At 48.3% G+C, this 25,739-nt stretch overlaps 1 protein-coding gene across 4 annotated transcripts in view; it reads left to right on the top strand.

The window, feature by feature from the left end:
• The window catches only part of GLRX3 (glutaredoxin 3), a 539,364-nt gene that overhangs the window by 380,070 nt on the left and 133,555 nt on the right, over positions 1-25,739 (top strand). For all 4 annotated transcript variants that reach the window (XM_069611446.1, XM_069611443.1, XM_069611445.1 and 1 more), the window contains exons 8-10: positions 17,678-17,730; positions 21,028-21,067; positions 21,157-21,249. In XM_069611446.1, coding sequence (XP_069467547.1) covers positions 17,678-17,730; positions 21,028-21,067; positions 21,157-21,249 — 186 coding nt within the window. The remainder of the gene's footprint in view (positions 1-17,677; positions 17,731-21,027; positions 21,068-21,156; positions 21,250-25,739) is intronic.

Below are 25,739 nucleotides of genomic sequence, written 5' to 3'. Positions count from 1 at the left end.
GATACAGTGGAACGATTGGAGTCTGTGAGAGGAAAGGATGATGGCCATCTTAGGCAAGGTGCAGCGCCTGCTAGCCACGGACGTGGCCAGGGTGAGATCCATCAAGTCCCTCCTCGGAATGATGTCCTCATGCATCTATCTAGTGCGCCTGTGCAGGCTATGGATGCGTCCTCTACAGGAGTTCTTCGACGCCCGCTGGATGCAAGCGGCGGGCAGCTTCGAAGACAAGATCCCGCTCAACGAGGTTTTCCGTCGGGCGATTCAGTGGTGGGGCACCCGTGCACACCTCACGGCGGGCACGGACTTCCAGACCCCGGCACATCAGGAGACGGTGACGACGGACGCCTCCCTGGAGGGATGGGGTGCGCACACCAGAGATCTCCACGCAAGAGGCCTTTGGCTCCCGGAGGAGAGGTCCCTCCACATCAACATCTTGGAGCTCCGCACCGTGTTCTGGGCGCTCAAGTTGTTCCTCCCGTCCCTCAAGGGCAAAGTTGTGAGGATCTTCACCAACAACACCACCACGATGTTCTACATCCGGAAGCAGGGAGGCACGAGATCCCCAGCCCTATCCAAGGAGGCCCAGGATCTGTGGCACTGGGCCGTCGCCCATGGGATGTTTCTGGTTCCCTTCCATCTGGCAGGAATAAAAAACACCATTGCCGACTCACTCAGCAGGGAGCTGCGCTCGTGCCACGAGTGGGAACTACGCCAGGATCAAGTGGATCGGCTCTTCCAACGATGGGGCAAACCCCAGATCGACATGTTCGCAACGGCGACGAACTCAAAGTGCCAGAGATTCGCCAGCAGGTTTCCCCAGCCGTGGCGCATGGGCAATGGTTTCTCATTCCCCTGGGACGGCCTGTTCCTGTATGCGTTTCCTCTGTTGCTGCTGCTGCTTCGACTCATCAGCCAGCTCAAGATGTCCCAGTGCAAGATGATCCTCGTCACACCGGCGTGGCCGAGACCGATCTGGTTCCCGGACCTTCTGGACCTCTCAGCGTCCCCACCATCAAGCTGCCGACGGACGCAGATCTTCTCTCCAGAGAGGGAGGCGCCATTCTTCATCACGACCCAGAGTCTCTAAACTTGCAGGCCTGGCTCCTGCAGCACTAGAGTTTGGAGGGTACGATATCCCGGCTGACTGCAGGGAGGTTCTTGCAAAGGCCAGGGCGTCCTCAACTCTCAAGTGCTACGGACATAAGTGGAAGAGGTTCTCTGTCTGGTGCCGTGCACAGAAGATCAACCCTCTACGGATTACGGCACCTCAAGTGCTACCATACCTACTGTCGCTGGCCAAAGCTGGACTAGCTCACGCTTCCATCAAGATACATCTGGCAGCAATCTCCCGATACACCAGAACTGCAGGACGGCCGTCCTTGTGGTCTCATTGACTGGTGAAGGAATTTATGATAGTTACCGCCGGTGAAGGCTCCAGCCCCGGCGTGGTAGCTCAAAGTGGTGCTGACCAGGCTCATGGGGCCGACCATTCGAGCCTTTGCATTCGGCTCCGTTGAAGTTCTTGTCGTGGAAGACAGCGTTCCTTGTGGCCATCACCTCCGCACGACTCGTGTGAGAGATTCAGGCCCTATCCTGCAAGCCTCCATACTTGACTTTTCACGATACAAGGGTGGTGCTGAGGACGCACCCCTCTTTCATGCCCAAAGTGCCGTCGGACTTCCATTTTAACGAGCCCTTGGTGTTGCCAGTTTTCTTTCCGTCGCCTTAGTCGCCGGCCGAGAGGATGTAGCTAGAGCGCTTAAGTTCTACATGGACCGAATGAAGAGTTTTCGGAAGACATCACAGCTGTTTGTGAACTTTGGACCTGTGAACCAAGGGACAGCTCTCTTAAAGGCTTCCATTTCCAGATGGCTCTCCGGCTGCATCAAGCACTGTCATCGGTCGGCCAACCGACCGTTGCCCGGCCATCCGAGAGCCCATTCGACCAGACCGATCGCTGCTACTATGGCGTTCTTGTCTGGTGTGCCCCTGCTGGTTATCTGCAGGGCTGCTAGGTGGAGGTCGACACACACCTTCACGAGATTCTACTGCGTCGACCGGGATTCCGGGGAGGAGTCCAGAGTCGGCAAAGCAGTGCTGCGCAACCTGTTCGCCTGAAGGTGGGCCTGGTGAGGAGGCGAGTTGCTTAATGTTGAGCCTTTTGCCACCTCCCGTGGTTGGGCATGTGTGTACTGCTATGTATTCTTCTATTCATGAGCATATGAATCCATGTCAGACCCCATGCTGGAGAAGGAACAAGTTACTTACCTGTAACTGTTCTCCAGCATGGGTCTGGCATGGATTCACATGCAAACCCTCCCTCCTTCCCCTATGCAGCTCTTCACTTGGTCATACTGCCACTTTACGTGCTACCAAATCTGAGGATGGCTGCCGGGGGAGGGGCTTAAGGAGAGGGCAGTCTGGCTGGGGGCAGTATGACCCAGAGACCAGTGATTGGTTACTACTAAGAAAGATAGATCAGAAACAAAACTGATACTGATTTTTTTCTTTACCAAGCATTCCCAGCCTGACCACGAGGAATATTCATGAGCATGTGAATCCATGCCAGACCCATGCTGGAGAACAAGTTACAGGTAAGTAACTTGTTCCTTACTCAGAAGGCTCTGCCGGCTCCAACTCCAGTGTACGCTTAACTCCCTTCAGCAGGGAAACTCATACGCCATTGGTCCTGCAGGCTTTGGCCCAGCGTGGAGCAGAAACAGTTTATGAACGCTGGGTGGAGGCGTGGGGGGGATGGCACAGAATCAAGTGACGATGGCAGGTTCCTCCCAACAACTCTCTCCGGCAGCGAAACTCCTGCACCCTTGGTCCTGTGTGTCTGATCTAATTCTTATGCAAAACAAAAGATTGATGGCTGTAAGGTTTGGAATTAATCCTAACCTTTGACTTTGCTCTGTGGTCTGGAGAGTTGCATAGTTCTTCAGCTTGAAGGGGCCCCTGAGGGGATGTGGAAACAAGGCACAGTCACCACACACAAATAGATATGCCAGACACGAGGTTCCGTTCCCAAAATCTAGGGTTTATTGCAATACAAAGAAGTCCCAGTTGGCCAAGTGGTCCCACGCCCAGCGATGTGTGTTTAACAGACCTCGGGGGACGCAAGAGCGTAAAACGTACATCAGTTACTTATATACAAACAGAGCATCTTACAATCAGTAATGACACATTTGATGCCACCCCCAATTCATTTCCCTTTGAATTAGAGGCGATGATTGACCAGTGTGACAAATATGACACCTTAGACCACCATATTTAGTAACGGTTTGCAATCTTCAATTTTACAGACACCATTCTTTATTTGCGAGAACACAGCGTTACTGTTATTCATGGGCAAGCTGCGCGTAGGAGACTGGCACATACCAGACCTCTTTATCTCTTAGTTTCGATTCTCGCTCTAGCGGTCAGCCCGCTCTCCTGTGCCTCACTGGGCTCAGACAGGGGGGCCGTAAAGATCATAGTTCAACTCTTTAAATGCTAGTTTCGTACATTGCTATTGTTTCAGGAGACTGGCTGGCATTTGTGTAATGATTAAATGCCTTGCTCCCTGTTTTCAAGGATATTTGAGGGAGGGAATCGGGCATTTCTGTCTGGCTCTCCAGTGTAATGTTTCAACATGTTTCTTAGCCTTGGACCATTGAAGCGAAATATCTACAGCAAAGCAGTTTTACATGAGGCAAAGTGGCAACGTTGGAGAGAGCAGAGAGAGAAAACAAAATGGCGATTCTGGTCATCTTAAAATGGCTTCACTCTAGTTGAACTAATAGCTACGTAATAATTAATGACGAATATATATATTCCTACACTGTAAATGAGGCGGTTGGCCTTTGGCCAATCAATTATCATTAATTTCCGGACCCTCATGGGGTGTTTGGTTTTTCTGGACTGACAAACCCTCCTCTTGGCCGTAAGCCAAATGTCTCATCCATACATTGCATCCTCGTCCGACCAAGTATTTGGATTAGATTCGGAATCTGATTCAAATTCAGACTCATGTACACTTGTTGTCTCCTCGTTATTATCATCAATATCAATTGCCATGAATTCTTTAATGGTTTCAGATTTGTTACTATGGCAAGTACTTGCTTTAGTAATGTAATGTTTTTTCGTTTCATCATTTGTACACACTCTTCGCTAATTTCAGTACATATTATGGGGAGACAATGAATGCAACAACATGTCGCGAGTATTCCTATGATTGCTACTAGGATTGCAAATAGTTTCCATCCCCAGGATCGCAACACTTCCCAGAACCAGAAGTTTATGTTCAATTCCCAACCGCCTTCAGGGGGATGAAGATCAGAAGTTAACACATGCAATTTTCTTATCGCCTCAAAAATCGTGGGGGAGGAGTCACTTAAAAATACGCAACACGATGATCCCGCGATTTTGCAAACACTGCTGCGATCAGCTACGATTATATCAAGGGCCATTCTATTTTGTAGTGACATTAATCTAATTCCTTTTTCTTCAAGAGTCGCATAATATAATATATCGGTGGTTCCATTTATTGTTTATTCTAATATCCTAGACAGTCGTTTTATGTTATAAGAGTTTATCGCCTGGCCCAAAATGGTATGAATGATTTTGCTATGTCTCCTACATTTAACCCGTCTTCAATATTGCGGCGAGGTTGTGACCTGATCAATTTGGTTATGTCTGATGTTTTTAAAAGAAACACCCCAGAAATCCCAAATAACACGTAGCTCCCCAGTTCCTAGGTAACCAAGGATATGCTTTTTCTGTACATATGAAATACACAGGATCTCCCACATATATTGGTTCCACTTCTTTATCAAGGAATGCTATATTCCTGCATCTGGTAAATGTTCCTACCTGGAAAGAACCCTTTTTCTTTAAACAGAATGGAACAGAATGAGGGTTATAATTCACTGTATATGAAGGGGGTTCCGCATCCTTATTCCCCTGTGGGTTCATGTGGAACGTGATCACAGAAGTTTTATAAGGTACAGACAATCTATCCTGTGGCATTATTGCTGGTGTAATTAAGTCTTTTGTGGAACATGGAGCAACCCACCGTTTTCATAATCACTTCCTCAAATTCATTCATATTAGTTTCATCTAGTTGACCAGTTTCACTTTCGTTCTATTTCCCATAATATAGGGCACTCAGAGAAGCATTACATGCAGAAGTTAAGGGCAGGGGCTGTACATACCATCCTATTCCCTGACCACCATGGTGCGGCAGGTGGGCACAAACCCAACAATTATTTTTTCTTAGGATTGAGTGTGTCATATCACTTCCTCAAATTCATTCATATTAGTTTTATCTAGTTGACCAGTTTCACTTTCGTTCCATTTCCCATAATATAGGGCACTCAGAGAAGCATAACATGCAGAAGTTAAGGGCAGGGGCTGTACATACCATCCTATTCCCTGACCACCATGGTGCGGCAGGTGGGCACAAACCCAACAATTATTTTTTCTTAGGATTGAGTGTGTCAGATTCATTATTAACAGCAATGTGTTGTTCCCATATCCTTCCCTATGTTTCTCTTCCATTGGGGACAAGGTATAGGAAATCGCATGGACTGGGCTTTCCGTTGTGGAAATGTTCATCATGGGCAAAAGTACTTCAAGAGGGTGCGTTTCTTCTAGATACCATAATACTAATATGGTCAATATTGGGGCTAATCCTCATTATACACATTATGGTTAGACCCAACATACAAATCTTTCGACCATGTCCTTTTTTTCACCTTATTATGTACTGCGTTTAACTCGCTATCAGCATTGGTGCAAGAGGGGGCATTTGCTGGTTCCGCCATTTCTTCTCTCGTCCTTAGTCTGCTGTGCTCGTTGTGAAGATCTCTTGTTAATGTGCTTCCCAGGATGTTGAAAAAGTTCAATCAATGTCTACAATCTTTTATGCCAGTTTTCTGTCTGCCTGGATTGCCTATTCATCTGGCAAGGCCTCCGTACATTTTGCACATTGCTCTAGAATTTCAGAGCAGCTTCCTTTGTACCACGTGCGCCCCGCTTGTTCACTCTGGTTCCTGACACATGGATTTAGCACCGAGGAGTTGCATTTCGTGAGCTGTCTAACTTGCACAACTCTTACGCCACCCTCCTCTAGGCCCCCGGTTCCCACTTCATCTGAAAATAGGAAACCGAGGCAAGAAATTCACCAAGAGAGTGAAAAATGTGATCACTCCTTCTTTCTGCTCCGTAGGTTGTACTGATTTTGCTCCTGATACCGTGTGATCAACAAATAGTGTGGGTGCACTTCCGGTCTCTAGCTTGGAGTCAGCCTGGGGCACAATGGCAGATGATGGGTGCCCAGGCGACAATGCAGGCTGTGGCACAACAGAAGATGGTGGGCGCCACAGAGGTATGCGCTTGATGTCGGCCAGCAGAGATGCAGAATCTGCTGGACAAAGTTGAGGCACTCTTTGCTCTTCCGTTTTTATGGCAATTTCATCAGTCTTCGTTTCAGGATCAGGCAGTTTCTGTGGCAAGGGACTGACAATGGCATTTTTGTTTCTGGAACCGCTGCTATCTCTTTCTGGTCTTTGTCCCGATCAGTTGACGTGTCGAATGGCGATGGGACTTTCTTGGCGTGCGTGGCATGAATCCACGCCTTGCGTCCATCCACGCGTAATGCTGTCTGCGTGGTTAAAAGTACCTGGTAGGGCCCACGCCACCTGGGTGCTAGCAATGTTTTCCGCTCATAATTTCTGATGAGCACCCAGGTTCCGGGCTCTAATGCATGTCCTGGGCCAGTATACCGCACCGGTAATGCCTCCTGCACCTGCTGATAAATCAAACGCAGTTTTTTTTACTTACTAACAAATTACAGTAAATGCTGAGTACAGGGTATTCTACCTCTCTCATTCTCTTAGGCTGAGGTGCGCACCACACATTCGCCGGTCTCCCCATTATTATTTCATAGGGGGAGAGCCCAGGTCTGGCCTGCACTGACGTTCGCATACACAGTAACGCTATTGGTAATGCATCTACCCAGCTTAATTTGCTACCTGCACAGATCTTACTGATTTTGGACTTCAAAATTCTGTTATGTCGTTCAATAAGACCGGCCGAACTCGGATGTCTCGAACAATGGAATCGTTTATTGTTTTGTAAACCTGCGCAAATCAGCAGTATCACTGCAGCTACAAAGTGCGGACCATTGTCCGACCATATGACATGGGACAGACAAAAGCGAGAGAAATACTCTTTTAGCATTACCTTCGCCGTGCTCATGGCTGTGCAATCTTTCAAGGGATATGCTTCTACCCATTTGCTAAATGCACATATGATCACCAGAACGTATTTCAGATTTTGGCATCTCTCCATCTCTATGAAGTCAAAGTGAATGGCTTCACTCTAGTTGAACTAATCGCTACGTAATAATTGACTAATGAATATATATTTCTCCAGCATGGGGTCTGGCATGGATTCACATGCTCATGAATATTCCCCGTCGTCAGGCTGGGAATCCTCGGTAAAGAAAAAACCAGTATCAGTTTCGTTTCTGATCTGTCTTTCGTAGTAATAACCAATCACTGGTCTCTGCGTCATACTGACAACAGCCAATGACTGCCCTCTACCTAAGCACCGCCTCTGGCAGCCATCTTCAGATTTTTACCGCACGTTCATGTGTTGGGATCCTCGTGCTATTGCTCTCGAGCGTTAGTGCTATATTTTTCACGTTTTTTCTCAAAAACTTCGTTTTTTCGGTCAAAAGAGCCTCAAGCTCCACCGACTCTCCATCCGATCAACGGGGACCCGTGTCGGATTCGTCTGCGCCCCTCAAGGGTGAAGATTTCGTCGAGCTACGCTTTTGGAGGACTCCAGAAGCTTCTCAGGCCCGGACATGGCCCAGGAGAAGGGAAGCTCGACGCCCGGAAAGCTGTTCAGGATCTGCCCTGGATGCCAGCTGCAGAACGTCTTTAAGGAGGACGAACACTCCTTTTGTCTCTATTGCCTACATGAGGACAAGACGCACGTGGAGAAGGACTGTGCGTTTTGCGGCAATATGTCGGAGCGGACCATGAAGGACCGCCATCAACGTCTCGCCAACTGGCTGGAAGGGAAGAGCCCGTCAGGCGAGAAGAAGAGGAAGAAATCCGAGCGGTCTTCTAAGACCTTTGAGGACGCCCCGGCGACGGGGGTCCAACACAAGGCCAAGCACCGCGAGTCCGCTGGCACCGGGAGCGCCGAACGGTCGGGCTCTACGGGCGCCAGGCAGGGCGCACCCTCCCCGGCACCTTCAGCCACGAGCCAACGCTCTGGGTCGGGTAAGAGGAAGGGCGAGCACCCGGCGAAGCTCCTGGAGAGGCCCCGGTCGAGCTCGAAGGCCCCATCGGAGGGGGAGCGAGGCAGTGTCCCCCCCCCCCTCAAGGATAAGGCGGTGAGCGCACCTAAGGTGGTGAAGGCCTTAATCCATCCGGCCAAGCCCTCTATCGATACTGTCGCGGCGGCCCTGGCTCAGCCTGTGGAGGCTACACCAGTGGTGGCGACCTCGGGGCTCAGAGTCTCCCTGCCACCTCGGAGGGAGTCCTCTTTTGTGCCCATCGATAGGACCCCCGTGAAATCCCCGGCGGGGAAGAAAAAGGGGGGGCAGGGCGTCGTCGTAGATTCGGCCTCAACCTCGGAGGAAGAGCTGATTGAGGTCTTAAGCCACGGCCTTGGCGTGGAAGAAGACCGGCCCGTCGGGATGGATCCCGACGCAGGTGACGACGACATCGTTGAGGGTGCCGACGGGGCCCCTGATCGCCCGTCGGATTCCCCTCTGCCAGCGCCGCAAGACAACTCGGCGGCCATTTTGTTGGCTATACAGTCCTTATGTTCAGAGATAAGGACGAGACTACCGTTGCCGACAGAGGAACCTCTCCCGTCGGGGGATCCTGAACCGGGACCTTCTGGTGTTCCCCCGCCCAAGAAAAGGATTCACCCTCCACCTCCTTTTCAGCCGTCGCGCCCCGTCCAGCCCTCCTCCCCGTCCACCCGAGGGGATGATACGGGGACTGACACGGCAGCGACGGGTACGGACGGCGAGGTATACGACCAGGATCTACCGTCCTCACCTCCCACCAGGGCTTCTCCCCCGACGAGATTGGATCGTTCCACTCCATGATCGCCAGGGCATCCGAGCTTTTCCAACTCTGCCCTGAGGAGAAGAAAAAGGAAGGATTCCTTTATCAACGGCGCGAGGCCAAGAGGAAGACGGTCCTCGCGGTGCCTCTACTGGACGACATTTGGGATGAGGGCCTCGCCCTCCTCAAGAACCCTTCCACGACGCCAGCTAGAAGAGACCGGTACGAGAAGAAGTACCGGGTCCCGGATGCGGCCCCCCCTGTGCCTCCGGGCGCAGCCTACTCCAGACTCCGTCGTCTCCGCGGCGGCCAGGAAGAAAGCGGGGGGGAGGGGCCACCACATCGACTTCCCCACCGGACGGCGAGGGAAAGAAATTGGACGCTATGGGACGCAGGGTCATCTCGTCTGCAGCGACGACGATTAAAGCGGCCAACGCCTTGGCTATCGTGGCCCGCTACGACAGGGAGCTATGGTACAAACTGGCTCCCCTGCTGGACTTCCTACCGGACGACAAGAGGGCGGATGCCCTGGAGATCCTACAGGAAGGTGAGGTGGCGTCGGACCACGCCATCACTATTGCGACGGACATCGCCGACACTGGGTTTCGCCAGTTGGGCAACGGCGTGTGCCTTGGATGGCTCAAGGCTACGGACTTCCGTCAAGACGTACAGACCAGAGTCCTGGACATGCCGTTCGATGGGAACAACCTGTTTGGGAAAACAGTGGACGATTCCCTTCAGGCCATTAAAGCGGACACTGAGACGGCCCGGGCCCTTGGGGTTCTGCAGCAACGACGGACGCCCTTTCGGAGCAGCGGAGGCAAGGGCGCCTCCAAAGGTTCCGGCGGCGGTTTCTCCACCTACCGTCAAGCGGCCCGCTCGTCGTCTCAGGAGGCCTACAGAGGACGAGGCAAGTCTGGCGGACCCCGCCGTCGTCGCCAAGGAGGTCAAGGCGGCAAAGCCTCGTCGAAACAGGATTGAACCGGCCGTGGGGTCGGGCCCCCACCGAAGCACCCCGGTGGGAGGCCGGCTGGCGAGCTTCGTCAGCGTGTGGGAGTCCATCTCCACCGACCGTTGGGTGCTGGACGCCTTAGCCCGGGGCCACGTGCTCGAGTTTCAAAGAAGGTGCCCGCGCGTCCCCCCCATGGCCAGGAAAGAGCTTCACGTCCCTCAGCTTCTCCTGGAGGTAAAGGCGATGCTCAGGAAGGGCGCCATCGAACTCGTCCCAAAGAGGCTTCGGGGCTCCGGAGTCTACTCGAGATACTTCCTCGTGAAGAAGAAGACGGGAGGATGGCGCCCCATCCTAGACCTGCGACGTCTGAACAAGTTCATCAAGGCGCAGAAGTTCCGGATGGTCACCCTCCAGCACGTCCTGGGTCAGCTGGAGGAAGGAGACTTCCTGTCGTCGTTGGATTTGGAGGATGCCTACTTCCATATTCCCATCCTAAAGGGGCACCGAAAATTCCTCAGGTTTGTGGTCCAAGGGCATCACTACCAGTTCAAAGCCCTCCCCTTCGGACTACGGTCGGCACCCCGGGTATTCACCAAGTGCCTTGCACCGGTGGCGGCGCAGCTGCGCCGCGAGGGGATCCACGTCTACCCCTACCTGGACGACTGGCTCATCCGAGCCAAGACGAGGGAGCTCGCCGTGGAGCACACGGCAAGGACCGTCCAACTTCTCACAGACCTGGGATTCTCCGTGAACTACGCCAAGTCCCACCTGGTACCCGCGCAAAACGCACTGTTTCTGGGAGCGAAGCTCGACACAGTGTCCCTTCTGGCCTCCCCGTCGGAGGAAAGGACCAGGTCCATCCTGGGCAAGGTACAGCGGATGTTGGTTTCCGACGCGGCCAAGGTGAGGTCCATCAAGTCCCTCCTCGGAATGATGTCTTCTTGCATCTACCTCATTCCCATGTGCAGGCTCCGGATGCGCCCGTTGCAGGAGTTCCTGGACGTGCGCTGGATCCAAACGACGGGCGGCTTCGAGGAGAGGATCACACTCGACGAGAGTTTACGCCGAGCGGTCCGGTGGTGGGGCAACCGCATGCATCTGACGGCGGGCATGGACTTCCAGACCCCAGACCACCAGGAGACAGTGACCACGGATGCCTCCCTGGAAGGGTGGGGAGCGCACACCGAAAATCTGCACGCGAGAGGCCTTTGGCTCCCGACGGAGAAGTCCCTCCATATCAACGTCCTGGAGCTCCGTGCAGTGTTCTGGGCCCTCGGGTCCTTCCTTCCGTCCCTCAAGGGCAAGGTGGTGAGGATCTTCACCGACAACACCACCACCATGTTTTACATCAGGAAACAGGGCGGAACCAGGTCCCCAGCACTGTCCAAGGAGGCGCAGGACCTGTGGCATTGGGCCGTCGCCCAAAGGATGTTTCTGGTGCTGTTTCATCTGGCAGGGATAAAAAACACCATCGCCGACTCACTCAGCAGGGAGCTGCGCTCGTGCCACGAGTGGGAACTACGGCAGGACCTAGTGGATCGCCTCTTCCGACGGTGGGGCACACCCCAGATCGACCTGTTCGCGACGGCGACGAACTCCAAGTGCCGGAGGTTCGCCAGCAGGTTTCCCCAGGCGAGGAGCATGGGCGATGCTTTCTCGTTCCCCTGGGAGGGCCTGTTCCTCTACGCTTTCCCTCCTTTGCCACTGCTAATCCGGCTCGTCAACCAGCTCAAGAGGTCACGGTGCAGGATGATCCTCGTCGCACCTGCGTGGCCGAGGCAGATATGGTTCCCGGACCTTCTGGACTTGTCAGCGTCCCCGCCAATCAAGCTGCCGGTGGACGCGGATCTACTCTCCAGGGAAGGAGGCGCCATCCTCCACCACTACCCGAAATCGCTGAACTTGCAGGCCTGGCTCCTGCAGCCCTAGAGTTTGGAGGATACGACATACCGGCCGACTGCAGAGAAGTTCTTGCAAAGGTCAGGGCGTCCTCGACTCTTAAATGCTACCGACACAAATGGAAGAGGTTCTCTGTCTGGTGCCATGCACAGAAGATTAACCCTCTACGGATTACGGCTCCCCAGGTACTGCCGTACCTGCTGACGCTGGCCAAAGCTGGACTGGCACACGCGTCCATCAAGATTCATCTTGCTGCGATCTCCCGATACACCAGAACCACGGGCCGGACGTCCTTGTGGTCTCATCGTCTGGTGAAAGAGTTCATGAAGGGACTGTTCAGATCGTTCCCGCCGGTGAAGGCTCCGGCCCCGGCGTGGGAGCTCAACGTGGTGCTGACCAAGCTCATGGGACCTCCGTTCGAGCCTCTGCACTCGGCCCCGTTGAAGTTTCTGTCGTGGAAAACAGCGTTTCTTGTGGCCATCACCTCCGCACGACGGGTGGGAGAGATCCAGGCCCTTTCCTGCAAGGCCCCGTACTTGACTTTTCACGACACGAGGGTAGTGCTCAGGACGCACCCCTCCTTCATGCCCAAGGTACCGTCGGACTTCCATCTCAACGAACCCTTGGTGTTGCCTGTGTTCTTCCCGTCGCCTTCGTCGCCGGCTGAGAGGACTTTGCACTCGCTGGACGTGGCTAGAGCGCTGAAGTTCTAAGTGGACCGCACAAAGTGTTTTCGGAAGACGTCACAACTCTTTGTGAACTTTGGACCTGTCAATCAGGGGAAGGCTCTCTCGAAGGCTTCCATTTCCAGATGGCTCTCCGGCTGTATCATGTACTGTCATCGGTTGGCAAACCGACCGCTGCCTGGCCGTCCGAGAGCCCATTCCACCAGAGCGATCGCAGCTACCACAGCGTTCCTTTCTGGTGTGCCCCTGCTGGACATATGCAGGGCTGCTACGTGGAGGTCGACGCACACCTTCACGAAATTCTACTGCGTCGATCGGGATTCCAGGGAGGAGTCCAGGGTCGGCCAAGCAGTGCTGCGCAACCTGTTCGCCTGAGGTGAGCCTGGTGAGGAGGTAAGATGCTTAATGTTGAGTTTGATGTACTGCTTAATGTTGAGCCTTTGCCACCTCCCGTGGTTGTGCATGTGTGTACTGCTATGTATTCTTTATTCATGAGCATGTGAATCCATGCCAGACCCCATGCTGGAGAAGGAACAAGTTACTTACCTGTAACTGTTGTTCTCCAGCATGGGTCTGGCATGGATTCACATGCGAACCCTCCCGCCTACCCCTCTGCGGTTTTTCACTTGGTCATACTGCCACTTCACGTGCTTCCAAATCTGAAGATGGCTGCCAGAGGCGGTGCTTAGGTAGAGGGCAGTCATTGGCTGTGGTCAGTATGACGCAGAGACCAGTGATTGGTTATTACTACGAAAGACAGAGCAGAAACAAAACTGATACTGGTTTTTTCTTTACCGAGGATTCCCAGCCTGACGACGGGGAATATTCATGAGCATGTGAATCCATGCCAGACCCATGCTGGAGAACAACAGTTACAGGTAAGTAACTTGTTCCATTCTTACACTGTAAATGAGGCGGTTGGTCTCCGGCCAATCAATTATCATTCATTTCCGGACCCTCAAGGGGTGTTTGGTTTTTCTGGACTGACAAGCTGGCCAAGCCATTACAGAAGGTGAAAGACCACATGCAAATCAGGCTTGGTCCCAACTGATTTGCATATAGCTGGACCCCTTTTGCAATGGTGCAGACGGGCCAAAAAAACAGTGGAAGATTGGCCAGAGCAGTGCCAGAGGTTCAGATTTATTCTAAACAGTCCATCTATCACTTTTTTTGTTATCATTTTTCGCCTGTGTGAGAGAGGGTATGCCCAGATGTGGGGGTCCCTTGCTCACTGTGCCATTAGGAACCAAGCTGCATCTCGTTGAGGAGGCCCAACAGGGCCGAAACATGTCTGGGGTTGCTTGTGTTTCCGTGCAAAGGGGGATCTGGCCTAACAGTTCAGGCTGGGCTGCTCCCATTGGTGGCAGTACCTGACTGATTTGCCTATGGCTGGACCCCTTTTGCAGTGGAGCAGACAGGCTAGAAAACAGTGGTGTGGAAGGCTGCCCAGAGCAGTGCCATTGGTTACGCTCTATTTTAAACCTTCCACCCATCACTTTTTTTGGTTTTATATTTTTTAATTCTTATACATCTGAATACTTCTGTCTTGCACTGGTTATTGAATCAAATGTTTTCTCGTAAAGGTGTCCCAATGAAACCTTTGTCAGGAGGCTACAAATCCTTAAAGTAGGCTGAAGAAGTGTTTGCAAAGCTAACATTCAGTATGTGTTTTAAAAGTTACAGCAGAGGTAAAGTTCACAGCGACGAACACCAAGTGCCGGAGGTTCGCCAGCAGGTTTCCCCAGCCGAGGAGCATGGTGGACGCATTCTCATTCCCCTGGGATGGGTTGTTTCTGTGTGCGTTCCCTCCATTGCCGTTGCTTCTCCAACTAGTCCTTCAACTCAGACTGTCCCGGTGCAGGATGATCCTCGTCACACCGGCGTGGCCGTGGCAGATCTGGTATCTGGACCTTCTCGACATGTCATTGTCCCCTCCAGTCAAGCTTCCGGTGGTCGCAGATCTTCTCGCCAGGTTCGGAGGCGCAATTCTGCACCACGACCCAGTATCGGTGAACGTGTAGGTCTGGCTCCTGCAGCATTAGAGTTCGGGGGTTACGATCTTCCAGAGGACTGAAAGGAGGTTTTTTGCCAAGGCCAGAGCATTGTCTACTCTTAAATGCTACAGGCATAAATGGAAGAGGTTCACCGTTTGGTGCCGTACACAGAAGATCGACCCTTTACGAGTCACGGCTCCCCAGGTGCTACCGTATTTGCTGCTGTTGGACAAAGCAGGACTGGCCCATGCCTACAAGTTTCATCTGGCGGCTATCTCCTGCTACACTAGATGTCCGGGACAGTCGTCATTATGGTCACACCGTCTGGTTAAGGAGTTTGTCAAAGGACTGTTTCGTTCGTTCCCGCCGGTGAAGGCTACAGGCCCGGCGTGGGAACTCAATGTGGTACTGACTAGGCGCATGGGCCCTGCATTTGAACCTCTGCAGACAGTTCCATTGAAGTTCTTATGGAAGACAGCGTTCCTCGTGGCCATCACCTCTGCACGACTAATGGGTGACATTCAGGCCCTGTCCTGTAAGACACCTTATTTGACTTTTCACGACACAAGGGTGGTGCTGAGGACGCACCCCTCCTTCATGCCAAAGGTGCGGTCTGACTTTCATCTAAACAAGCCCTTGGTGTTGCCTGTATTTTTTACGAAGTCGCCGACTGAGAGAACTTTGCACTCGCTGGATGTGGCTAGAGCGCTGAAGTTCTACGTGGACCGCAGACGAGTTTCCGGAAGACGACACAACTTTTTGTGAACTTTGGTCCTGTGAACCATGTGAAGGCCCTCTCCAAGGCTTCCATTTCCAGGTGGCTCACCGACTATATTAAACAAGGGGGGTAGGGTGGGCACTGCTGTTATTTGTATATATTCCAAAAATACTCAGATTGTGATGTGGTTGATTGTTCCCAAAAAATTATTTGCTGGAAGCACACCCTGTAGCCTTGGCACAAGGTTTAACAATATCTGGAAAAAAAATAGGACCGGACTTCCTCCGTTCCTGAGGGTGCTCACTCTAAATTCTCCTTCCGGAGTTGTACTTAGTTTCAATCCTCACACATTCCTTTGCTTTAATGTCATTAAACTTCAATCACAACATAAACAACAGAAAGTTGTTGTATAGTTCCTCAAATATCAGGTGTTATTTATTTTTCTGCCTGACTCATCAGTGCCCAATTATCTTTTGCCAATGCATTTTGGATTTCGTCCATCGTCGGGGCTTTTAGGCACTATCTCCGGCTGCATCACCCATTGTTAACATTTGGGAAACCGACTGTTGCCTGGCCGTCCGAGAGCCCATTAGACCAGAGCGATCGCTTCAACTACGGTGTTCCTGTCTGGTGTGCCCCTGCTGGACATCTGCAGGGCTGCTACGTGGAGGTCGACGCATACCTTCACTAAATTCTACTGCGTCGACCGGGATTCCAGGGATGAGTCCAGAGTCGGCCAAGCAGTGCTGTGCAACCTGTTTGCTTGAAGGTGAGCCTGGTGAGGAGGTTAGAGATGCTTATGTTGAGCCTTGCCACCTCCCGTGGTTGTGCATGTGGGTACTGCTATGTATTCTTTATTCATTAGCATGTGAATCCATGCCAGACCCATGCTGGAGAACAACTGTTATAGGTAAGTAACTTGTTACCTATTTAACTTTGATAATGTTCTCTGATGGATATAAGGATTCCTCCAACAGGTTCCTCACAGCTCTCCTTCCTACCCTGCAAAATCCTGTCCTCTGATTGGACTTTTTACAAAAGCAGAACTTTTTTACATGCAACAGTTATCCTTTTCCTTGCTAATTCCATAGGTAAAAAGGTGGAACTGAAGAAAATGGCAACAGGGGCTTCCAGTATATGCATAAGTGACACCGTTTTGCGCAAACAACTGTGCCAAATAGGTTTGATGCAGCCAGCCTCTTAACTGCAAAGTGTCTGATAAAAATCAGGAAGTGAACTGCCTCTGGAGTGCATTTCCTAAAATGATGGATTTGTGGTAGCAATCCTCGTATACATCGCCATGAGCAATATAGTAGGTAAGCTCTTTGCTTCTCTACTGAGCCCACTCGTAACCCTCAGGCTTGATCCTTAACAATTAGACCTATTTATCCATGCCCTAAGCCTAATAAGAACAGAATGCCAGCATGCATCCTCTTGAACCAAAGAGTCCAAGTAAGGACTACCTTGAAAGCTAGCACTAGTCCAACCATCTAGAAATAGAACAAACTGGTTTTGTAAAACCAACCTGATAAGACATAGAAATAAGGCTCTACCAAGCTATGTTAAGGATGTTGCTCCAGCCAAGCCACATGAATAGCTTCTGTGGTGGTAATCCGATTTTAAAGTCACTTGTACAAATAACAATGCAGAATAAAGTGTCTCCTTGTGTTACCTGTTGGCTTTGTCAATGTTAATTTGAAAGCTAGTTTCCTATGTCGCTTATTAAACCCATATGAACAGTTGAATCTCTGAAATGGTTTCGCTGCTTTCTCTTGCATACATTTACATTTTTTGGTGGGTGTGAATTGTCTCGACTTAGTTTATGTTGGTACTTTCTTTTTTAATTCTCTTCCTGCAGCTGCCGAGTCACACACGATAATGCTAAATATGTCTAGAACTAAACAAGATAAATGTGAACTACATAGATTTCTTTAATATGTTTAATGCTAAAATAATCTGACATAAATGCTGACATTTGATTCCTATTTCATGTCCTTTCTTCACCTCCATTCCTACGAGTTGTATTCATGAATCAGGTAGTGCATTTACTTCTGTTCATAAATCTGAGTTCATTTATTAAGGGATTCAAACATTTAGTAATGTTTTTTTACATTTTGAGAAGATAGCTTAGAATGTTTGATCAAAGATTGAGTGTTGCCAGTGCTTTTGCTGACTCGCCTTAAATTTAGTCTGTGAGACACTAATGCCAGTTTTGTTTTCCGTTTCATGCCAAGCGAATATGGAGTTCATTTGTGTTGATTTTGTTTACTGTACTTGTTTATTGTCAAAAGGATTGTATCCTAGTAGTCTTTTGAACCATGAACTAATTTCTTTATATGTATTGACTTTAGATGGCAAAATGTGGGTTCAGCAAGCAAATTTTAGAAATACTGAACAATTCTGGGTATGTATTTTTTCTATTATGTGTGCAGATGGGGGTTATTGCAATATCTTTGGGTATTTGTCGTAGGCAAACACTTGACATTGAACATTTTATACACAGACGTCAGTCATTCATAATGTGCACTCATTTTGTTAACCTCCTGAAGAGTAAAAGGCAGGGTTGATTCCGCCGATATTTGAACCAAAGACCTGCAGATCACATGTCCATCCCAGCAGAAATTGATTTTCTTTTTTTTGACAAGCTTTTTACAATTTATCTTGCTTTGCATATGCATTCTAGTGTAGATCAGGGGACTGCAATTCTGCAGCACTCCCTATGTTTTGGAATATGACTCCCATTATTCCCCATCTTTGACTATGCAGGCTAGAACTAATGGTAGTTTTAGTCGCAAGTCTTTAAAGAACAGTTGTAGAGCCCTACAACAGATAAAAATGGTGCACCCTGATGAGAGTTTTGGCACTGTTCCAGTACATGTATAGCAGTCCTTCAAATGTGGGTACTTCCCTATTTGAAGTACCGCAGCTCAAGTTAGCTTCTCAATACAAAGTTAATTCTACCTGCTTAGTGGAAGGGAAATGGGGAGCTTAGAGTACATATCTCCTTTGCCGTGAATACTTACAAGCCATACGTGCAACATATCTGCATACGCAACAAACAACTGATTTTGTGTTTAAAAAAATTACTTAAACTGTTTTGTCAGTGCTTAATGATTTCCAGTTTATAGTACGTTTTGTTTTTGTTTTGTTTTTACTATGGTGATATTTTATCAGTGTTTTCAAAAAATGGAATCTTAGTTTTTGTTTTTACCTTTTTCCTCTCAAAAACATTTCAGATGGCTTTTCTGTGAACACACAAAAAATGATGTTGCTACATGTAGAACTTGTTGAAGCAACAAAGTCTCAGGGTATATATTATTTGAACTCCATATTTCCTGCGAAGAAAAATCTATTGTTTATCAAATGTGTATATTGCTTATTTGGCACTAGCTTCATAATCCTCACTGGTTCCCACATTCACTTTAGAAGCTCACGGAACAGCTTGACTGAGACGGTAGAACAAATAAATGGAGGCCATCCATGGGCTTTGTGAGGTTGGCAAATATAACACTTGGTAAAGTAACAAGAGTGTTCAGTAGAGGAATGGGAAGTGGTGGAAGGTAGGTTTGATGCTTGGAAGGGGGGTTGGCTTGAAACGGTGAACATGCATTTGTGCTTCAGTGGAACGTATATTGTTGTGACAAGATCAGTAATCATGACCGTCGAGAGGAGATGACCACCTCTCTCAGCCTGGGGTGGGAGTCCTACCAGGATGGATGCCAGAGCCAGTGCTACCCCACAGGCAGGGAGGAGAGCCAGCATTTGAGCACCCAGAGAGCCAAGGAAGATAAGACTAAGATAGTGGGTGCAATCTACCTGAAGTAGATTTTCCCAGTGGGAGTAATGAAACAAAAAAGTCTCCTTTAATTGTATGTAATGTTGCCAAGAACGCTAGATGCGGAAGTGATAGATTGGAAGAATATTCTAATTGTAGGATGGATCGGGGATGTCTCCTTTCTGTTTTGCACACTGGTAGAGAGATTTAATTTTGTGCAAACCGAGTGGAATGGTGTAGTATATGCCATGCTGTGTGCTATGCTTATATATTTTAGTTTTTGATGTTGAGGAGCGAGACAATATGTTCTCTGTGAGCTGGCATATGCTTTTGCTGGTGCTATATATTTTTGCAGTGCAATATTTAAGCAATATGTCCCGAGCGGCGGGTGCATTACCGACTCAAGTAATGCCCTGGGGCCCATCGTTATTGAGTCGGTAATGCCCCCGTCGCGAGGGTCATATTGCTATTAGTACCACGGCCCGCATTATGTGCGTGACAGGGGCACTAAAAGCATTTTTTTCTGTCTCGAAACAACCAAGAAAATGGCCGCCATGGAAGGGGAAAACTGAGTCTGTTTTCCTTTTCGATGGCTGCCATCAGGAGCGGACACAAGTGTTCCCAGCGCGTCCGCTCCCGAAAAAGGATCAAAAAGAAGGTAAGTGGGGTTGGGAGGGCGGGAGTGGGACAGGAATAAAATAAAGTAAAAAAACAAAAAAAAAAAGGTACATGCGTCCTGGACAAGGGAAGTCTCCAATGTGTGGAGGCGGGGACGGCCCGGCTCCGAGTCTCCACACGGCTGGAGGCTTCCCTCGCCGGGGAAGCAGGAACAAGAAGGTAAGTAGGGGAGATGGGGGGAAAAGGGATTTAAAAAAAAATAAAAATAAAAAAAAAAGCCTTACTCGAGTCCCTGGCGGGGGGCAAAGGCAGCCTCTCAGTCGCGGGGAGGCTCGGAGCGGGGATGGCCCTGCTTCCAGCCTCCTCATTGGCTGAGGGGCTGCCACGCCCCCCACCGAGGACAAGGCAGCTGGAATCCCGGCCGAGAATCAAATGATTCTTGGCTGAGTAAGGACCCGGTGAGAGCCATTCAGAATGCGTGTTGCATTCTGCTTGACTCTCGCCGGGTACTAATGCGAATTACACTTTGCTGGACAAAAAGGTTCTATTTTGGAACACCACATTGTTTTGCTTGAAAGTAAAATGGTTGAATGTTTAGACCACATGTACCTATTTGTTGAAAAAAAAACGGTGGCAATAAATTTGGTTGGCATAATGTGACCAATTTATTTTTGACTATGTGGTGAGTACCGACTAAAATGATTGTGCAAAGAAGTAATTGCGGTTCCTGACCAGCCTAATGGTGGGTTTCAAGTCCACTGATGCAATACGGGTCATTTCTGTGGTGCATTGTTTGTTCTTAAAAGCCAGCAACATGTTGTAGTTTGTCTTGATCAGATGGGTAGATAGCACGTCACACAGTCTAAGGTGTGCCCATACTTGTGGTGGACATGTTAATGTGTACGGGGTTGGGGGGAATCCCAGTGCGAGAGGTCAGATGTTCAGTTTAATTGAACACATCTGCTGATATATTAAAATCACCATATGTTTGGAGCTTGTGTTTTTTTAAAGAATGGCCTGAGTTGCTTAATAAACGTACCCCCTGTCCAAGAATTCCCATCTGCAGCAATTACATTTTGTATCTTTTTGCCAGGTTTCCCCAGAATAGACAGTTAACAGAAGTCAAGTGACTTCCTTGTATACTAAGGCTGGTGTCCTACCCTTTGTATGCCTCTCACTCAGGAGTTTTCACCAGTTAGAAGTAATCTAGGACAAATTATAACTTCAATGGTTGTTTTTTGTTAAAATATTTTCTCATGAAACAATATAATGATGAAATTGTAAAAGCATCACTCTGATTTCTTGTAGTGTTGACTTCGAAACCTTTGACATATTGGAAGATGATGAGGTTAGTGACATTAAGCAATAATTTATGTTAACAATATATCCAATTGTGCACTGATCTCAGCAACACTAAGTGTAATGCTTTCTTATTAGGTGCGGCAAGGATTAAAAACGTATTCCAATTGGCCCACGTTTCCTCAACTGTATGTAAAAGGTGAACTAGTTGGAGGACTGGATATTGTGAAGGTAAGCAACACAGTGTTCACATTCTTTGCTCAATTTCTATTTTGCTCATTGTTTATCTGTTGCGATCAATAGAACTGGGTGAGAAAACTTTGTTAAAGGGTAGTTAACGCAAAAAATGAAATCCATAATATTCTACAGTTATGGTTGCTAATGCAACTACTACTCATGACGCTGCCTCTCGTGTCGATTCTACTGGGAGTTAGGGGGAGAGTCTTGTAGATGGGGGGGGGAGGGGGAAATGGTTCCAAAAGTCAGAAGAGGATGTATTCTAGTAAATAAGACTGTTCACAGCCTTTGGCACACATTTTCCAAAGCCAAATCATTGTAAAACATTTCAAGGTATTCTAAACTTTTTCAGGTGGAGAAAGGTATGCAGGTAAGTATTGCTGTAACTCACCACCCGGTGCTCCGGTTTCTCCTCAGACTTGGCAGGCGTTGGAGGATCATCTGAGGTCGGTTTTCCCGCATTAGATTCCAGTCCAAGAAGCAGTTCCAGTCATGTTTAGGAGCTGGCGCAACCTGTCCAGTGGATGAATGCTGACCACACCGAATCAGCACTCCTATAGGCATTTGACCAAACGCAGTAAAGCTGGTTTTGACGAGTGACACCAATGCACGGTGACAGAAGGGAACACAGATGTCATGGTCAGAATCTGCCTTCTGTCTCGGGTCCCATCGATGCCGAACGCTTCAATTTTACAGGAGGGACACTTGTAGACCCCCCCCCCCCCCCCCAAGGATCCCCAAAGTTCTGAGCTGATACATGGAACGACCACGCTTCTACCGCGGTAGCCCAAACTGGAGTTTGTGAGTCCACAGGATGGTCCAGGACACCGCTGAAGACTCCAGATGTCAGGGAACTGAGCAGACGCCGGGAATGGTTGGTCCCACCACTCCAAGGAAGCTCCACCGAAGGATTTACAAAGATAGCCAGCCAGACAGGGCTCCACTGGCACTGCAGAGAAAGTTGATTGCTAGGAACGCCTTAAAATGGGTCCACACGTCTTTGGACATCTTCATAGCTGGGCAGGATACTTGGCTCGTAGCAGGAACTCTGGGGAATGGCAGCAGAACTCTTCTTCTTAACCAGAAACTCAGGTGAGACAGAAACGTAGCCCACCAGATGGAAGATTTGCCCCTCACACACACACCCCAGCAGTGGTCCAAACAGGACCACTGATGGTGAGTCTCATGCATTATCTCTAGACATACAGAAACCAATTTGTGGATTGGGACCAGACAGTCCTAACCCACTTCCTGGGAACATAAACATATGGCCCTACACTAGCTTGCGAACAAGCATGGCTTTTCTGAGAAGTGCATGACCTTAAAAGGAATTTCTTGACCTGGCAAAGCAGCAAGCCGGTAATAGGACAAGATGGCCAAGGAATAAACGAAAAACCTTGTGGCATGGCCATGTTGAGACACTAGCCGCCGTTAGTAGCCAAATGCAGTTAACAACATGGTTTTTAAAATATATAATTTTTGTGTTTTCTTGTTTTGCTTTGCAACCATAATGTCTCTTTAATTAAAGTTTTGTTGTTGAATTTCTATTATTTTCTTGAACAATATCCTCTATCCTACTAACAGTGCCCATTGGGTAAATTGCCTCATGCATGGTACATGACCATACTGTTAAGGATTTCAATCGGGCGACATGCACACCTTGGTCTCGGACTAGTATGTAGCGCCTAACTGAGGTGCTTTTCTCCTCATTTATGCAGATTTAATTTTGGGATGATAAACCACTCGTATCACACAACCTTTTCAAATACCCCGGGTCACAATGGACCATGAACCAGGCTGGTTGGTCAAATGCAGTATTTATCTATTTAAAATGCAATAGAAATCGGACACTTTTTAATATGGGGCAGCAATCACCAATGGAGTGTTAGTTACAATGAGAATGTAAGCAATGCACTGGGTTTCACTTTTTAGTGGAGCATATACACAGCAAAGCAGAATAGGAGCACTTTGATTTAGGACAGATGGCACCCAAGTTAGAATTTCCCTCTGCAATGTTCCCTCAACCCACCAATAATCAATTCTGAGTGGATACAAAGAAGCAGCAGGTACTCAAGAATAAGAAACTGGAAACGGAATCTAAATCTGACCTTCCCTTCCCAAATGAGAGATAAAACTGGTTTTAAACCCCTTGCAATGTGGTGAAATGACACTCGGAAATGGATAAATCAATAATGAAGGTGTGGTAAAAACCTTGAAGCAAATAAGTTTCCTTACTAAAGCAACAATGCAAAGGTACTAACAATCACAAAGAATGGATTACCAAAAGCATACAGTTTAGAAATGATTGGAAAGTTTAAAACAGATTTCAGTCAAATAACACGTTTAAAATGTGCACTTTTGTAATTCCCAACTAAAATTACCCAAACGGTTTTTAATCAAAATGGGTGACATGCACTGATTTGGAGTGTGGTTTTTATGTTGGGGGGGATATATATTTATCACAGGTACGAAATGGAACTGAAAGTAAGTCTCTAGCTGGTAAATTGAGTTATGCTTATAGAAGGAAGCGCGCGTTGGGTAAAAGGAGGGGTGAAATTGGAAAGGAAATCAGTTGGTGAAAAGAACAGTTTTAGATTTAATGACTAATTAAAGAGGAACGCCACCCGTGAATTCTCTAAGTAATGCTGCAGATGTAACCCTTCACGCAGTGTTTTTTTAATGAAAATTACTTTATTTAATCAAAATATTGCTAATGACATATGATCTATGCAAGACAGAAATGAAGAGAAAAGTAGCGCTGATGCTTGGATTATTAATGACAAAATGCACAGAGAAGTCTGACAGTTGGACAAGTTATCAGGATAGGATGACTTATAGAGTGGGATGAAGACAATGCAAGACCAGGTATACTAGGGATTTCTGTGGGGTGATGAAATACTCACAATCCACTTTTTAGTTTTTGACTTTTTGGACAGTCACCCAGGTCTGGTCACTACACGGCAGGGCACTTGGCAACCAGTTGTGCGGTTCTGGTCACTGGCTGGCAAGGACTTGATGGGCAATTCTGGTCACTGGATACTACAGGTCATCAGGATAGCAGGATTGCAGCAGCATGCAATTGGTGGCAACAAGCTAGGCTGGATCAGTATGCAAAAGGTACCACAGCTTTCCCCTTGTTAATGGGAAATTTAGTGTTTTTTTTTTAAATTGGAGGCCTTGCTGGGAATGGGATCAGCACTGCTCTGGTTTTGCATAGGGCCCTGGAGTAGGATCAGCAATGCTTGGCCTTGTAGTTGGAGTCTGGATCTGGAAGATAACGGAAACAGGAACGCAGCACAGGAAATCAGGAAGAGTGTGTGTGTGTAGATTCTTGTCAGGGACCTTTTATTTATAATGCCTAGTGACATCATCATAGTATAAACTGGGCAGGGTTAACTAAGCAAACCTCTAAACTGCTTGGATTGGACAGGGGTGCTAGTCTCTGCCTTGCTCTTAACTGCTTGGATTTCCAAGGGAATGATGTCCGATTTATGAGGTGAGTTTTACAATGTCCAAAAACTCCCACAATTACTTTACTTAAAATCAGATTTTGACAAAAACATACATTTATTCAATTGCAATCTCTTAGCAAATTATATACACAGGTTAAATATTTTGTGCAGCACATTCAATTCCAATCCTCCAGTCTGTGGGACCCTATTTCGTCCTTCTGATGCATTTTGGTAATTTTGACCATGAAAGATTGGGCCTATAATTCCATAACTTTATACACAGATGTGAATTAGCCCAAGGGATGTATGTACAAAAATGTATGTTTGCAACATTGATACTTTTCTATTTATCCTCAATACTTTGCCCCTTCTGTCCCCAAGGTGTCAGTGAATTCTACCGTGTCTCAAAAGAAAGCACAAAAAATCACTTTTAAACTGCAAAACCTTTACCATTTTTCAAAGTCTTGCTAAAGAGATGGAAGTATTTGAGATTTATTCCTGCAATAGTCTTTGGGAACAAATGGCGGTCCCTTTGTCCCTGGGTCATTTTTTTTTCTTTCCTTCAACTGCTGCCAACTGTCATTTCCTTCAGAGCATGGTGGTGGTTTCTCCCTTGATTGAAGTTGTATTGCCCCTTCACACTTCCTTCCCTGGGAGCTTCATTGTCCGGGTCCCAGCAGAGACTAAAGTCTGTTCAACCTCGTAATTATAAGGGGGTTGTCAGTATCTGGTGAGAGAGCGCCCTCCTTTTGGTCCACCCGTCCAAGCAGAAAACCTGTTTTTCAACTTGCAACTCCAGCCACCATAGTTTTTAACCTTTATTTTCTTTTCTTAGATCCAGAATTAAAGCAAGCATGTTGCATAAAATAACCCATGTTTTATATAGTCTCACCAGCAACCAACCCCCTTCATATTGCTCAAGAATGGCAGGCTTTCATTCACCAGTGTACTGTTCCAACACACAGGCATTTGTTTTTTGTTACTTTGCAAAGGCCCATTTTTTTTAAACATGGTGCAGCTGGCCTTCCTTCT

Source organism: Ambystoma mexicanum, chromosome 8 (assembly GCF_040938575.1).
Source record: "Ambystoma mexicanum isolate Mex_15411 chromosome 8, UKY_AmexF1_1, whole genome shotgun sequence".
Classification (NCBI taxonomy): domain Eukaryota; kingdom Metazoa; phylum Chordata; class Amphibia; order Caudata; family Ambystomatidae; genus Ambystoma; species Ambystoma mexicanum.
The sequence above is the reverse complement of the archived record's forward strand: the minus strand, read 5'-3'. Positions and strand labels throughout refer to the sequence as shown.